This window comes from Malus sylvestris, chromosome 14 (genome assembly GCF_916048215.2).
Source record: "Malus sylvestris chromosome 14, drMalSylv7.2, whole genome shotgun sequence".
Lineage (NCBI taxonomy): Eukaryota > Viridiplantae > Streptophyta > Magnoliopsida > Rosales > Rosaceae > Malus > Malus sylvestris.
Window position 1 is genome coordinate 2,063,591 of NC_062273.1, and position 15,870 is coordinate 2,079,460.

The window sequence follows — 15,870 nt, forward strand, 5'->3', positions numbered from 1 at the left end:
TGCTTTGCCAAATGCACAAATAAATGAAATTATGTGCTAGAAAATGAATTAATTACATGATCAAATGAATTGAACATTCTTCATAGATGCTAGATTGATAACTTTTACCCATTTAACTCTGAGAAAAATATGTATAGTTTAGTCAAGTTAGTTAGAATATTGTACTGAATTTGAATTCTGCATTTAGAATAAAAAACAATAATAAAAATGGTAAATAGCATTTAATAATCAATTTAAAAATAACTTAAAATTGCTATCAATTTTCACAGCAAAGGTGATGATTGCCAATCTACGTCAGGAGATGCTCTTAGATGCTGGATTTGCAAGGATAGTTATCTATTTAACTATGAGAATATGTTTGGATTAGTTAAGTTAATTAGAGTAATGTGCTCTTTATTGCACTCAGTTTGAATTTTATTCTTTATATTTAGTTGAATTTAATGTAGAATATTACTTGTATCGAAAAAAAATTTGGTGAGACAACATTCTTCGAGAAAAAATAATTGATCAAGTGAGGATATTTGCTTGTAAAAAGAGTGAACTTTGTATCTCTGAGTTGCAATTCAACGATCAAAATTGTTTAGTTTTGAGACAACCTATCTTCTACAATTATGTTCTTTAGCGAGAATATTTTTCCTCGCTAACTTCTTTCTTTTTCTCGCATAATGTTTTGGGCAAGCAATTTCTTTCCTCGCCAGTCCCCGTAGGAGCCCCTTCAAGAAAAGATTGTAGCGAGAACTTTTTTCCTCGCTATTGAGACACTATATTGACATTTAATTCGACGTTAAAGGCTTGAAGGTATTGCAAGTTAAAAAAATATAAAGAACACTTACAAAAATTTAGTTTATAATCATTTGACTTTACGTACTAATCCACCGAAAATTTTGACGAAGCTAAGTCATTATTCTTGAATTGCAATAACCTGGCCAACTATAATTCGACCTATTTTAAAAGTTTCACAATGAATAATACGTGTGTCACTTAGTATTACAGTTTAGTAACATTCTTAATATTTATAAGTAAAAAATATTGAATTCGAATTTCATGACTCACGGGTTTGATACCATTGAATTCCACTTTAGCAGTTTCAAAATGAAGAAAATAAAAATCTGATTGAATTGTCATCAGTTCACAAGTGGCCCAAATTGTCCAATGCCCCATAAAAATGGACAATGAACAGAAAAATGACATGGCCTATGACCTATGACAATGCACTTTATAACTTTGTACTATGCGATATTGAAGGCTAAAATGGACAATTTGTGTAGTTTCTCAAACCGGAAAAATACCAACTCGTCTTTTTCTTTTTTTCTACTAAGGGATAGAAGACAATTTCTGTCAGTCCCTTTATCAAATTCTTGTATTTCATATTCACAAAGTTTTGAGTGGTTTCTGCTATTTTACCATTTTGTATGAATGATTTAAATAAAATGATAACGACACAAATTTTCAACACACTCATGTTTCATCTTGTTCGTTATTTTTTGTTTTATTTCTTAAATTTGGTAATCAAGAGTAAAGAGCACGAATATAAAGAGAAAAAGAGTGGGTATTTTTAGCCAAAATAGTTTGAGATTGGCATAACTCATCACTTTTGATTCCTGACATTGAAAATCGATAGAAGTGATCTTTAAATTTGTCCGCCGTAAATTAGTGGAATGGTTAGTTTGACAAAAATACTCTTAAAAGGTGATCATGTAATCGTTCACTTGACAATTTAACAAGAACATTAACAAATTTTTCATTGACTGACCATATTGATTTACAATGAACAAACTTAAAGATTTTTTTTGCGATTTTAATTATGAAGTAGAGAGTTATGTGAATCTCATGATTATTTTAACTAAAAAACAACAAAAGTGATTACCAGTTCTCAAGTGGTGTTTTTTTGTTTGGTGGCTACTTTTTGCCAATCTTTTTTATATGGTTTACGAGGAGGTTCATCGAACCTAGGACCTATACTACCCCACCCCTTTACCCACACCCACACCCTCATGGCTACATTCTGTCAATCTTTTTCAACATTTCCAGTGGGGCTGTGGTTGCCAAATCATGTGGTTATGGAAATAGATGTTAACTTCTAGTATGTGACTAGTTGTCGATTCCCTCGAGACCTATAGCCATCCACATATGCTTGGATTGTGCTCTTGTGATGTTTACAACAAATAACCTCAAATATCAGTACATCGGGTTCGATTTTTCATCAAATAGTGTGTGGATGGACTAAGTATATCATCGTAAATGTGGACCTAACCATATTGGTTACAATATATGTACTCCTTCATGTGTGTCGAGTTCGAGTTCGAGTTCGAATTCTCCTTTTTATCCTTAAATATTATGTATGTAAAGGAATCTATTCGATCTTTTTCCTTTTCATCGTTTTCATTTGATGCGTTTGTAAGTTTTATTTGTCAATAAAACTCAAAATGAATGAAACATATGTCTTATATATACTTCAATTTACCATAAAATTAAACAAAAAAATAACATTTACACAACATTCAAAGTTCCATGCAATAGTGGATCCATATAAGGGGAAGTGGATGGTATTGCCTTTACTCGCCCTTTTTGCTACATAAGCACTCCTTAAGTATTTTTAAGCTCTACTTTAGCTACTTAAACTCTCCTTCAAAATATTGTCAAAAATACTTAACGGGTGGCAATTTCATATATCTCTAAACAGTTACAGTGACAATTGTACAGTATTTTAAAGAAAAAATAAAATAAGATAAATTACATTTTACATCTCGAAATATCTTTGAGGAATTGTAATTTCTTGTAAAACAATAATATATACACGAGGAAGTATTACTTGCCGTCTTCCTTTGCACCATGCATTTTCTGTCAATAGTGCCCCCCCCCCCCCCTCTTAAAGAGGCGAGAAACAAGACAGACATGACAACATGGGGGCCTTGGAGAAAAAGATGCCAATGTGCATAATACACAAATAGTGGAATCACCCAATCAGTTTGTTTAAAATCTTTTTAGTTCTCCTAAACCCTACGTAAATATATATATGTAATACTATTTTGTCTCTCTCTCTTTCTACATCGAAATATTAACGGTATTCGTAATTGTTGTCAAGAGTATTTTACATTGAAGATGAAAGTTTTTCGTTGATTGTCATTTCTGCTCATTACCAATTGATTTTCAGTTGGACTAGATTCTACCACATGCACTTAAATTTGTTTATGATTCTATCTATTTAACAGTTGGTAAACTAGTGAATGATTTGTGGTATTTCTCAGTGTGTTATCTAATTCTTGTTTTGGGGTTTTGCTCTCTTTTGAAATTCCGAAAGTACTTTTTATGTTTGTGAATATAAGAGATATGCACGTAAATTATTGTGTAAAGAGAGAAGCAAACACATAAAATGTTACATGATCATCTCCTATAAGTTTTCTCCTTTAAATAAAAGAAAATCGAAATCATAAATTTTAATTTAACGATTATCGCTCGTAAGCAATGCTTTATTTTAATTTTTTCCTTTTGGATAAGGTGAGTGCTTAAATATCAAAGGAGAACCGTAACAAACCAAGGGCTGCTAGCTAGTAGCTAGTATGCATATGCATCAGAAAATATCTACTTGAAAACCCCAAGGTCTCAATCTTGTATTGAATAAGATTGAATAGTATGCAAATTTTCTTAGAATGTAAACAATTTTTCCCCAAATAAAATCCTATATTGCTTTCCTCAAAAAAAAAAAAAAAAATCCTATATTGCTACAACCATGCCCCAAACCCAATGTCCTATTCTACGATGCTCCAAATCAACATCGACCTGACAATTTTTACAATCACTATTTGACGGTCATATATAATTCATGTAAATATATATGTGTTTAATATAATTATCATCTGACCGTCGAGATGGTGTTTATATTAAATATATATAAGTATTGTAGCCAAATTCATATTTGCATTAAAGGTGTAAGATATTGAGACTAAGCCACACAATGAGATCAAACTTTTCATTCTCAAGAGTTGAATATAAGACCCATCACTTATAAATAAAGAGAAATATTACCATACCTAGCATAATAACACTAGTGGATTACATAAGAGATGCACATGTAGTTGAGAGCATGAAACCTGCGTTGAGAAATTAAGAAGCCTTGCATGTGCTTATAAGAAATTAAACTAATATCACAACACTACCACTACTTTTATAAGGTTGAACTCATTTCTTCATTATATCAGAACATGTTATTCATATGTTGAACCAACAGTCCACGTACTCTCACATCACATAACATGTGACGTACTGAGAATATGAATGCATGAATCTCAAATAAAAAAAATTAAAAACCTTATATGTGCTTATAAGAAGTTGAACTGCCCCAACTTTCTTCTCGAATGACACAAGTATATTGTACTTTATTACCAGAGTCTCCTTTTCCCTTCCTTTTTGATCATATTCAAACAAGAACTAAGCCACATAAAATGTACTCCAATTTCAGCCAATCCACGTACACATGTCTCTTGCCATACGCCAAAATAAAACCTATTGAGTTGACGTGTAACGCAACTCCCCACCCATTCTAGCCTCCATATATTGTTAGCGCACACACATATCTCCCTAACCTATTTGATTTCAGAGAGTTCGAACTACAAGAACCACCAGAGGAAGAAGAAGAAGAAGCAGCAACAAGTTCTAGCAAGCACAGATTTTTATCACCATTTCTGAATCCGAATGAGAAGAAAACGATCTCAAATGGCTCATCAAATCTCTCTGCAGAAACCCATCATCCAAAACACTCCAGTTCTACCAAAGATGCAAGAATATGGTGAGCAGATCTTAAAGAAAAATGACAGTTTTATGGAGCTGCAAGGAAGCACGTCACGAAAGATGCATGAAAACGAGGAAGTTTCAGTAATGGACGGTCATGATGCAGCTGCAGCAGAAGGTGATGATCATGTTGTTGTTGCGGATCAAGATCCCACGGCGGCGGCGGCGGAAGAGGAAGAGAGTGGACGTGAGAGGTTGAAGAAGCACAGAATGGAGGTGGCCGGACAGGTTTGGATTCCGGATATTTGGGGGCAGGAGGAGTTGCTGCAGGATTGGGTTGACTGTTCAGCTTTTGATGCTTCTTTGTTTCCGGGTGGGATTATGACTGCTCGTTCTGCGTTGGTTGAGGAGGGGAGGAGAGAAAACTCCGGCAGATTAAGAATAGAATACAGGTGTTGAATATTCATTAATGATAATTTAATCTTCTTATTAGTTTTATAAGATCATTAATCTTTGTTTTAATAATTATAATGATCATTACAATGTTTCTTCCCAGTGATTTTTTTTTTAATTTTCTATTATTAAGTGGATATGAAGATTTGAAACTATTACAATAATTTAAGAAAACGGAAGATTTCAAACCTGGGATGCTTCAAATACATGATAACTGTATGATGTGGGAATGGCTTTTGTTAGTGATAATGATTGCATTTTTGCTAAAAAGTATGCATTTTTCATGTTCATGCGGGATTCTAGTTTAATCTAAACTATACGGCGTGGAATTTGAGTTTATATGTAGAAGAGCTAACCTAGGTTTTGAGTTTATTGTAGAAGAGCTAACTAGGTTAAACCTAGGTTAGCAAAGAATGAATTTTGTAAAAAGTTATGCAACTAGTGCTGCAAACTAGTGTAATAATATGGTGGTAACATATGTTTTTTTTTTTTAACAAACGATATTATCTGCACTAAATGAGAGCGAGGTAGGCTAAGCCTCACAATGGGCTAGCAACAGGGATGACAATTCTAGCCGTTAAACCCGATAACCGTGGATAACTACCTGAATTGATTGATTTTGGATATGAAAATTCGGGTATATTTTGGATATGGGGAAAAACAATGAATATTATTCGGTTATGGTTTTGGATATGGTCATAGGGATCCCCAATCCATATCCGTACCCGAATCTGAACCGAATAATATATAATATAATTATATGTATATATGTGTATATTCATTATTCACCGAATCCTTTACTTTGAGAACACAAAAATTGCATTGTGTGAGTTGCATTTTGTGGCTAATTTCAAAAGTTTTGATATGAATCAAAATCTATGAGAATTTAATAGTATTTATGCAAGATATCAAAGATCAACCAACATTATCAATGTTTAGCTTAAATTTTTATGTTCCACAAGATCCATTAATTAAATCATTTTATACATCAATTTTAATGACGAAATTAATATTTACTAAATTATCATGGGTCAATTGGGCGAATATATTTTTTGTGTTAACGAATATATCGTTAACTGATAAGAAATCCGTTATCCAACGGGTATGGTTATGGATAATACCCGATAGTAATTTGTGGTTATGGATATGGTTAATTTTTGTGGTTATGGGGATAGATATAACATTTTCGTCCCCAAACCGATCTGTTGCCATCTCTAGCTAGTAATAATGTGGTGCAAATTCGCTTTTGACAAGAATCGAACCTAAGATCTCTCACTTATAAGTGAAAAGATATATCATTAGACCGTAGTGTAAGTAACGGTAACAACACGTTATACGAAAAGAAATCCCGAGTTCGAATTCCCCTTCCCTACTGAACAAACCGTTTCGTTTCTCTGTTTGATCAAAATGATCGTTTAGCCCTCCCATGAGATGATTTGGTTGAAGGCTAGTGAGCAAGCAAATTTAAACCACACTATTTGGAACACAATGTCAGCTTTGATTGTCAAACGGGCAGAGGGTGATGAGGAATCCACCATTGGAGGACCTTCCGTGCAACCGGAATTCCACCGTACAAGTTTCTCCAGCCTATCACACAATGTCATGTAAATTAAAATTGATGACAATTCGTGATTGGGTTGAGATATTGTCAAAGTGGCAAAATACAAGTCGATGTCTTGGACATTCTAAATAATACTGTAAGCCATCTTCCTTCTCATAAAGATTCATTACACGATTACATCTACTTCACAATAAAACAAGCCACATTTCACTAAGTATTCTAAATTTCAAGGTTTTTTTTTTCTCCCAAAAATTGAGACCAGTATAGAAGAAATATTTAACAAATTTGCAATTACACAACTCTTAGCAGCAGAGGGTTTCTTTTAGCAGCTATCAGATGTCAGCTCCCATATTTTAATCGTCCCGTCATCGGCTGCAGAAGCAAGAAACTGATCCTCCTAAGAACAAATAACAGCAATGTACGAGGGCAATGTCAGAATATGTGTGAAAGTTGGGCCTCGTATATAAAAATATAATTCTCCATATAGCAAAAACCCCTCTCTCTCAATATGCACAAATAGAACCGATTACAAAATTTTACTAGCTAAATGTACTAGTGATATAACAGTGACGCTTGTAATGATAGTCCGGGGTTCGATGATGATTGTGGTAGTAGGTTGTGGTAGTATTCACTATGATAGGGGGTGGTGGTGGTGATACCGTGAGAGTAGTGATGAACACAACAGAAAGTACGGTGGAAGAAGCAAGGATGGGTTGTGATAGCCACTGGAGTTGGGGTGGCATTAATGGTAGTAGATAAGACTTAGAAAACCTTAGTGCCAAGCCAGAAAGCCCTCAATTCACAAGGAAAAGCACTGGACGAGAAATCTTACCCCGGGGCTCCATTGCACCGAATTGATATCCATGTCATGGGCATTTTCCTTCCTCAAAAGCAATTTATATGAAGGCCCATCAACCTGAATGAAATCATACAATTCGGTTACTTAATACTCTCAAAACCAGATAAGCAAATAATGGAGTTGCTCTAATCATCTAGCACTTGATGAGCTTGCTACTAACAGTTGCATCCGAATCAGAAGTAAAGACGAATTTAAAATCGAAAACCTTGCCAGTGATTTAGGAACGGAACTATATGTCTAAAAAGCATTGGATTAATTGATCCACGCCAAGCTCTAGAGATATATTTATTAGCAGTATACCATCAGAACCAATGCAGATATTAAGGCATACGAAACGAATTCTAAAATAATTGATAAGGGTTAAAGATTATGACATACCAAACCATCTTGTTCATCATTCTCCACGAAAAATCTTATTGCATCATCTGCAGCTCCACTGGCTATGATATTGTCCCTGTAATTTTTCAGTCAAATATAAATTAGGGTTCTATTACCTAATAATCTTGAGTTTCTCAACAATTGGGACTATTTCTTTGGTTCTATTACCTTGACCAATGAACTGAAAATATTGTCCGGTCATGATAACCTGAAAGAGTGCAAAGATGTCGCCTGAAAAAACCAAAATAATGCATCATCTTGCAACCCTACCAATCAAATTACTTGTTACCAAATTAACTTCAACTCCTTGATATTATATTTTATCTGAAAATTTAAATGAAACATTCTAATCACCACATAGAGTGAAACCACATTGATTAGTTTCAGATCAGAAGCAGCCAACTCCTATATTGCATATGCAACTGCACTCACTGTAAAACAGCGGCGAATTTGTAATTGTGGCTTTCGGCAATACATGAAAAAAATGACAATCCCGCAACTTTTTCCAGGCATTACCATATTGATTTCTTACACTCCCACAAGAAGTAAACTTAACAGATGCGGACTATCAGCAAGAATCAGTATCTAGACCAAGAGCTTCTCATTACCCAATTAAATGTGGGCACAGGTAGGGGTTGTCAGCCCCTGGTTTCAAATTTTCATTTCAGTGAAATCACATTATTCTGGAAATGATAGTTATTCATGTAAGAAATATTCACACATCTCGCTTCATACCCACAATGGACCTTTTTGCACAACGACAAATTATTTGGGCAAATCCAGGATGACACATTTTTGTCTAACAATAAAACGCAAATGCATTGTCTTCTTTCTAGAAAATATAAATAGTTTCAAATTCATGCACACAGAGAGAGAGAGAGAGACTGAGAGAGTACTTCAAAATTTTTAAATAATTCACATGAGTGAAAAAACCGAATTCATGTATGGGTTCTATAAAATAAAAAAGAAATACTCCTAAAGCTACTCACCAAGGTGCAAAACCATCAGCAGGCATCTTTGTATCGTCTGATCCCCATATCTTTAGAGTAAGATCATCACTGCAAAATCAGTACATTGTCATTTTATTTCTTCAATTTCTATTCATCAGAGATACTCTTATAACTGGTGTTTTGGTATCCAAACCAATCAAACATTAAAGGGAGAGAACACTTTTGCTTACCTGCAGGTAACCATCTTGTCTCCACTGGCATTAAATGATAGAGCCCAGACAGTAGAAGAGTGACCACTAACAAGAAAACCGATTAAGCTGAATTAGAGTAACATACTTTAATAAAAAGTGCTAGCAGTCCTAAGAACTCAACTGATTCACAACCATGTATTACAATCAACAAAAAATCTCCTGCAGCCCTAGATGAAATTATATTCCTTTTGAATTATACATGAACAGCTAAGGTGCATTGCACCCACCGCATTCTAGTCCTCAATGTCTAATCAATTAGAGAGAAGCATGACCTCATTTAAGGAACAAGAGCATAGGATTGAACACGCACACGTTATGGAAAACTTTACTCAAAAAGAAGGGTATAATTCTGAAGAAAGAAAGATGATGCAGAAACTTCGAGATGCAGAAATTTTGAGATGCAAAGAGGCTAAGGTGTAGTACTTGTTAGTTTCACCTAATGTTTGAACACATGCCCAATCATCATCGTCACCATCATCAGCCCATATCTGCAAGAAACATTGTACTGAATCATAAAAACTCTGAGGAAGTCCAATCTTCTTGATACGTAATGAAAGAAAAAAAAGTAACCATTTGTATAGGACGGTGGTAGGGAAAGTAGTAAGAGCACTTAAACATTCCAAGCTCTTACCTTGACAGTGTTATCATAGCTACAAGAAAATATAAGATTCCTAGTGGGATGCCACTGAACCATCTTCACATCTTGTGTATGGCCTTGCAAAACTGAAACACAGTCGAACTCGTTCCCGGGCAGCACTTCCCATACCCATACACTTTTATCTCGACCGCAAGTCGTAAGCATAGACCCAGATGGATTCCAACACACACTTTTCACTTCGTTTTCATGACCCTAATACACACACCAAAAAAAAAAAAAGTTTCACTTTACGAGCAAAATTCAAAAGAACCCAACTTGCAAAATCGACAATTCTGCAAATCAATAGTCTTTCAATGCCACTAACAACAATATCTTTACTAACAAAAATCATAATAACCCAACTTGTAAGATCGACCAATTTATGTAAAGCAAGAGTCTTTCACTATTTCATACCTCTAGACTGGCAACACATTCATAATCGCCCCCAACATTTTCCCAAATTGCAGTAGTGGCATCGAAGCTTGCAGTGGCCAATAACTTCCCAGATGGGGACCAAGCGCACGATCGGACGGTTCTGGTGTGTGTTTCATCCAGGACTGCCTGCAACCCAGAATTGAGGACTCCATTAAAACCCGACCCATTTAACAAAAAATGGAAAAATCAAATAAAATGATGGGTCACCTTGCAATCCCAAGAAGAAGTTGAGGGGTTTTGTTCCCAAATACGAACGGTCTTATCGCCGCTGCAGGAAGCGAAGGAAAGGGGGATTCCAGCGACACCCGTGGCCGGATTCCAGGCGAGGCTCCATACCCTATCAGTGTGGCCCTGTAGCGTCTGAATCTCTCGGAGCTCCTTCACTAACTCCATGGCCAAATGAGGCTGTGAGCTCTCGGCGAGGAAGAGTATTTGACCGTGTGAATGCTCTGTGTGTTTGACTGTTCTACGAGGACAAAATGAGTCATGGGCAAAACAGTCCCTTTTGCAAAATAACACGTAGGTGTATTCAATTGAGAATTTGTAGAGATTTTAATGGATTTATAAATTCATGGATTTTTATGGAGTTTAATTGATTTGTAGAGATTCCATATAAAATTTTGATTCAATTCCCTTGAAATCTTATGGGGAGAGGTGAGATTTGTTTATGCTTAAAATACACTACGAAATCTCTCAAATTCCTTCTAATTTCTCAACTTTCTCAAATTCTTTAAAATCAATATCTAATTGAATACACATTGAATGTTATAAACTTCTTTAAAATTCTAATTGAATACATTCAGATTTCTAAGGATTTTAATAAACTATCTTAAAATTCTAATTGAATACATCTTGAATTTCAGATAATCACTTAAAATCCTGATTGAATACCCCTAAATTCATTAAAAGAATTAAAATCCCTTGTTTATACCATATTTAGGGCCTCGTATTTAGATCTCATATAAATACTCAGGGGGACTTAAATGTAATTATGTAATAAAGGAATTGGCAACTATGTAATTGGGGGATGAGCCCTTATTCTATAAAAGGGTCTCCTCACCCTCACAAACCCTAAGTCTCTCCTATCTATAGCAAAGCTCTCACATTTTCTCCTTCACAAATACTCTCAGATAAATACAATTAGTGTGGACGTAGCCCAAACCTTGGGGTGAACCACAATACATCTTGTGTTATTTACATTATATGCAGATTCGCGGTTGGATTTATGTTGTACCAAGACTTCCGTTTTGTGCATCAACATTTGGCACCGTCTGTCGAAATCGACACGAAAAGTTATGTCGGTTATCTTTCATTTTTTTCACCTCCACCGTGAATCTGCAAAACCCAATTGACTAGCTACTGCTTCCACCATCCCAAGCTCCTAACACCCTTTATTTATTCCGACCTACGGATCTACTATTTCTGAGCAAAATCCAATTGTTGGGTTTCGTTGTGAATATCAAAGATACCAGATATGGATGCCTTCTCTTCCTCTTTTCTATCTACATTTCCCACTCAAAAAATATATATGTCAATTTCTCTTGCCATAACATCCCCCAAGCTCAGCAGCATCTCTGCTGTAAGAATTGAAACCCTCTAGTGAAACCCTCAGTAGACCCCAGGCACGTGCTCTCCTACAACTTTGCTCCGGTTGAAGAACTTCTGCCCACGGAGTGCGAGATCATACAGGGGCTCCCTGCCCCCACTCTCTTTCTCCCCCATCTGTTCAGCGAGTTCAACTTGGACCAACTAACTCAACGAACCTCATCTCTCGACATGACTCGTCCTTTGAGATTGTTAAGCACCTTCAAGCCTTCCTCGCTGTTTTCCGAACCTGAAGATGAACCTTCGCCCTCTTCTGCGCTATCGTCTGCGTCTTCGGCCTCGTCATCATCGCTCGCTGCCTCTGGCTTCGTCGCCTCACCGCTGCCGCCATAACTACCACACATCCTCTTCCCCTGCCACTGCCGTCCAAAACCCGACCCATTTACATAAACGGCGAGAGCTCAGCCGGGATGTATATTCCAGCGATCGGTGAGGTCTACGAGAAACATATTCCCATGAAGCATATTCGCAACACCGGCGAGGTCAAAGCTTGAGCTTGGCGCTGAAGAACTCCGATGAAGGCGGACTCTCTCTCGAATAATCGCCGGACTCTCTCTGTAACTTCCTCCTACAAGTCTTCCGACGTTTCTGTGAAATTGGGGAGGCTGTCAGTTGGGGCACGTGAATTTAAACCCAAAAGTTTGGGGTCAGTAAAGGAAATGCTGGAATTATGAAGAACCAAATCAGGTTGGTGATTCAGGAATCTGGGTTGGTCGAAAAGATTCAATCTTGCGGCTTTGAAGGGTGTTGGGGGGAGTTTATGCAGTAGAGGAGATCGGCGTAGATGAGGGCTGATTAACCCAAAAAGTTTGTTGCCCACACAAAAAACACCAAGTTCATTTCTCTCTTGCTCTCGCTCTCCTGCTATGGTTGTGTGCTAGTTCACCGAGCTCAGTGAGTCAGAGAGCAAATCAACGCAACAATAGAGTCATCTCTGTGAGTTCGAAGATTGAACGAAGTTCCTTCGGCCACAGACTTCGCATCTCGAATCGAATCCCACCGTTTTCAGCGGCTGCTCCAAAGATTGGAAAGCTTTCTCCAATTAGAATCCATGTAATGGCGGTCTCGATTATTTGCAGGAACGAGTCGGATTGTGTGTTGTGGAAGCTATGTTATCTGATTCAGCGCCTGTATTAAATGGTGATATTAGAAGCCATGAGAGGGTACCATTGCAATTTTCTGCATTCATTGGTCTATGTAAGAAACGCATGCATCATTTGGAGGATGGTTCCGGTGTTGAATCAGATGGGCATGGGCTATTGGAGTCTTCATCTGACAACCTGATCTTGTGAAGAGGATGCTGAACCGACAGAGCATTTTCCAGGAGGGCCAACAAATACATCATTGCTAAAGAGCTTTAAGAGTCACTAGCCTTGCATGAGATGGTTACTTTCAGTAGTAGGAATCCTGGAGAGAGCACCGAGAAGACGCCCACTTTCATCATGAATGGGAGCATATGTTCCCACCATGCACCCACGAAACAATTGTGAAGAAGATAAGAATTCTTTTATTCTTTCATTAATATGTCGTCCACTACGCCTACGCAGAAAAAGAAGAAGGAACGGGGAGATCAAGAAAAGACATCAAGAAAAGCATAAACAAAAGCAGAAAGCAAAAGCAAGGAATAAACACCCCACCAAAATGATGTAATTTAATTTTCGTATCTTTCGGAAACATCTGTATAAACCTCATCATAGGGTAATGTGTATAAACCCCATCAGATGGTAATAATACAAAAAAAAAAAAAAAAAAGGCAAAGCCCAAAATAAATGGGCTGGAATGTTGTGTGGAGGGCGAAGGCCCATAAGCCCAAAATAGCACTAACCAAGTGACCAAAAGTACGCCCAGTACTCCAAAATTATTCGGCAACCTGCCATTATTACCACCAACCAGGTGATCAAAAGTACGCCCAGTGCTCCAAAATTATTCGGCAACCTGCCGCTATTACCACCAACCAGATGATCAAAAGTACGCCCAGTGCTCTAAAATTATTCGACAACATGCCGCTATTACCACCAACCAGGTGATGAAATGCACAACCCGTACTCTAATATCATTTGGCAACTAGCCATTCATGCCACCAACCAGGTGATGAAATGTACAACTGTACTGTAATATTATTTGGCAACTAGCCATTCATGCCACCAACCAGGTGATGAAATGTACAACCCGTACTCTCCTTCATGCCACCAACCAGGTGATTAAAAGTACGCCTAGTACTTCAAAATTATACATGAGCACTACTCATGTCAATCATACATAAACATACATGAGCACTACTCATGTTAATCATACATAAACATTCATAAACATCACTCATATCAATCATACATAAACATTCATGAGCATCACTCATGTCAACATTCATGAGTATCACTCATGTCAACATCCATTAGCATCACTCATGTCAATCAACATAAACATTCACGAGCATCACTTATGTCAATCAGCTTCAAAAACTTCATTTACAAAAGCTCTAACTTCAAAAGCTTCATTTACATAGCTCCAGCTTCAAAGCTTTACTTGCAAAGCTTCACCTACAAAGCTTCAATGCAGGGTATAATACCACCTCCGAACAACCGCCACTTCGGCCTATACATGGATTCAATTTGAAGTCTCCAGCCAACAGACTCTATTGACCGAAGACTTGGGGGACTACATTATGTACCATATATTGGGCCTCAACTGGGCCTCATGAAAAATACTTGAGGGACTTAGCCCATTACTTATATATTAAGGAGCGAGCCCTTATCCTATAAAAGAGACTCACTCACTTTCATTAGAGAGCACCCATTAGTCATGTACTAAGGAGTGAGCCCTTATTTTATAAAAGGGACTCCCTCACCTTCATTAGAGAGCAACGCCGCCAGCTGAGCAACCGCATCGCCACGAGCATCACTCATAACCCATCACTTATGTATTGAGGAGCGAGCCCTTATTCTATAAAAAGGACTCCCTCGTCACCATTAAAGAGCATCGCTGCGTACTGAGCAATCGCCCCGTCGCGAGCATCAACTCTAACCCATCATTTATGTATTAAGGAGCGAGCCCTTATTCTATAAAAGGGACTCCCTCGCCTTCAATGCCACAAGCCGAGCCAACAAAGGCAACATAAGCCACGAGCCGAGCAGTCTCGCATCGTGTGCTACTTCTAGTGGAGCATCATTTCAGAAGTGCCTCATATCAAACATCAGTTCAAAACAGCATCTAGTTACTTCGGCCCACACATGGACTGAATTTCAAGTCTCCAGCCAAAAGACTCTCTTGACTGAAAACTTTGAGGACTACTGTTTATACCATATTTAGGGCCTCGTATTTAGACCTCATATAAATACTCAGGGGTATTTAAATGTAATTATGTAATAAAGGAATGGGCAAATATGTAATTAGGGGATGAGCCTTTATTCTATAAAAGGGTCTCCTCACCCTCACAAACCCTAAGTCTCTCATATCTAGAGCAAAGCTCTCACATTCTCTCCCTCACAAATACTCTCAAATAAATACAATCAGTGTGGACGTAGCCCAAACCTTGGGGTGAACCACGATACATCTTGTGTTATTTACATTATATGCAGATTCGCAGTTGGATTTACGTTGTACCAAGACCTCCGGCTTTGTGCATTAACATCCCTCAAAATCCCAATTGAATACACCCCCCTTAATCTTCTTTTTAACTTAATTACAAGCGAAATTATTATTATGTGATTTAATAATTAAATTTTCATGATACTTACATGGTAATCAAGTGGTAATAACGTGTACTATATAAATGGGGATTGGCTACGACTACTATACTATAATTAATGAGATTAAGTCAGACTTGCTTGAACAAGACGTTGCTAACACGGTGCTAGCAATTCTATTCTTCAATGTGGGATTGCTAAGAAGCCCTTTAATCTCACCTTCTCCTTCGTGCATTAGCAACCGTTACTCTCATCCAACCACCAATTTAGTCAATTTCCTCGTTGAATTTTTTATTTATACCAAAATCCTAATTGAGTTTTCAATTCATA

At 37.1% G+C, this 15,870-nt stretch overlaps 2 protein-coding genes across 2 annotated transcripts; one reads left to right on the plus strand and one right to left on the minus strand.

Moving 5' to 3' along the window:
- The first annotated feature begins 4,550 nt into the window (after nucleotides 1-4,550).
- LOC126599702 (protein BIC1-like) lies at nucleotides 4,551-5,283 on the plus strand. The gene has a single exon (XM_050266118.1). It carries the CDS (start codon nucleotides 4,693-4,695, stop codon nucleotides 5,185-5,187), a length of 495 nt encoding a protein of 164 aa, XP_050122075.1. The 5' UTR covers nucleotides 4,551-4,692; the 3' UTR covers nucleotides 5,188-5,283.
- A 1,588-nt stretch (nucleotides 5,284-6,871) lies between these two features.
- On the minus strand, nucleotides 6,872-10,741 carry LOC126599690 (protein CIA1-like). The gene is made up of 10 exons (XM_050266105.1): nucleotides 10,460-10,741; nucleotides 10,232-10,378; nucleotides 9,812-10,030; nucleotides 9,604-9,668; nucleotides 9,160-9,225; nucleotides 8,969-9,037; nucleotides 8,148-8,210; nucleotides 7,980-8,055; nucleotides 7,575-7,658; nucleotides 6,872-7,139 (listed from the first exon to the last, which is right to left on the minus strand). The coding sequence occupies exons 1-10, from the start codon at nucleotides 10,643-10,645 to the stop codon at nucleotides 7,065-7,067; spliced, it is 1,050 nt and encodes a 349-aa protein (XP_050122062.1). The 5' UTR covers nucleotides 10,646-10,741; the 3' UTR covers nucleotides 6,872-7,064.
- Nucleotides 10,742-15,870: the final 5,129 nt, after the last annotated feature.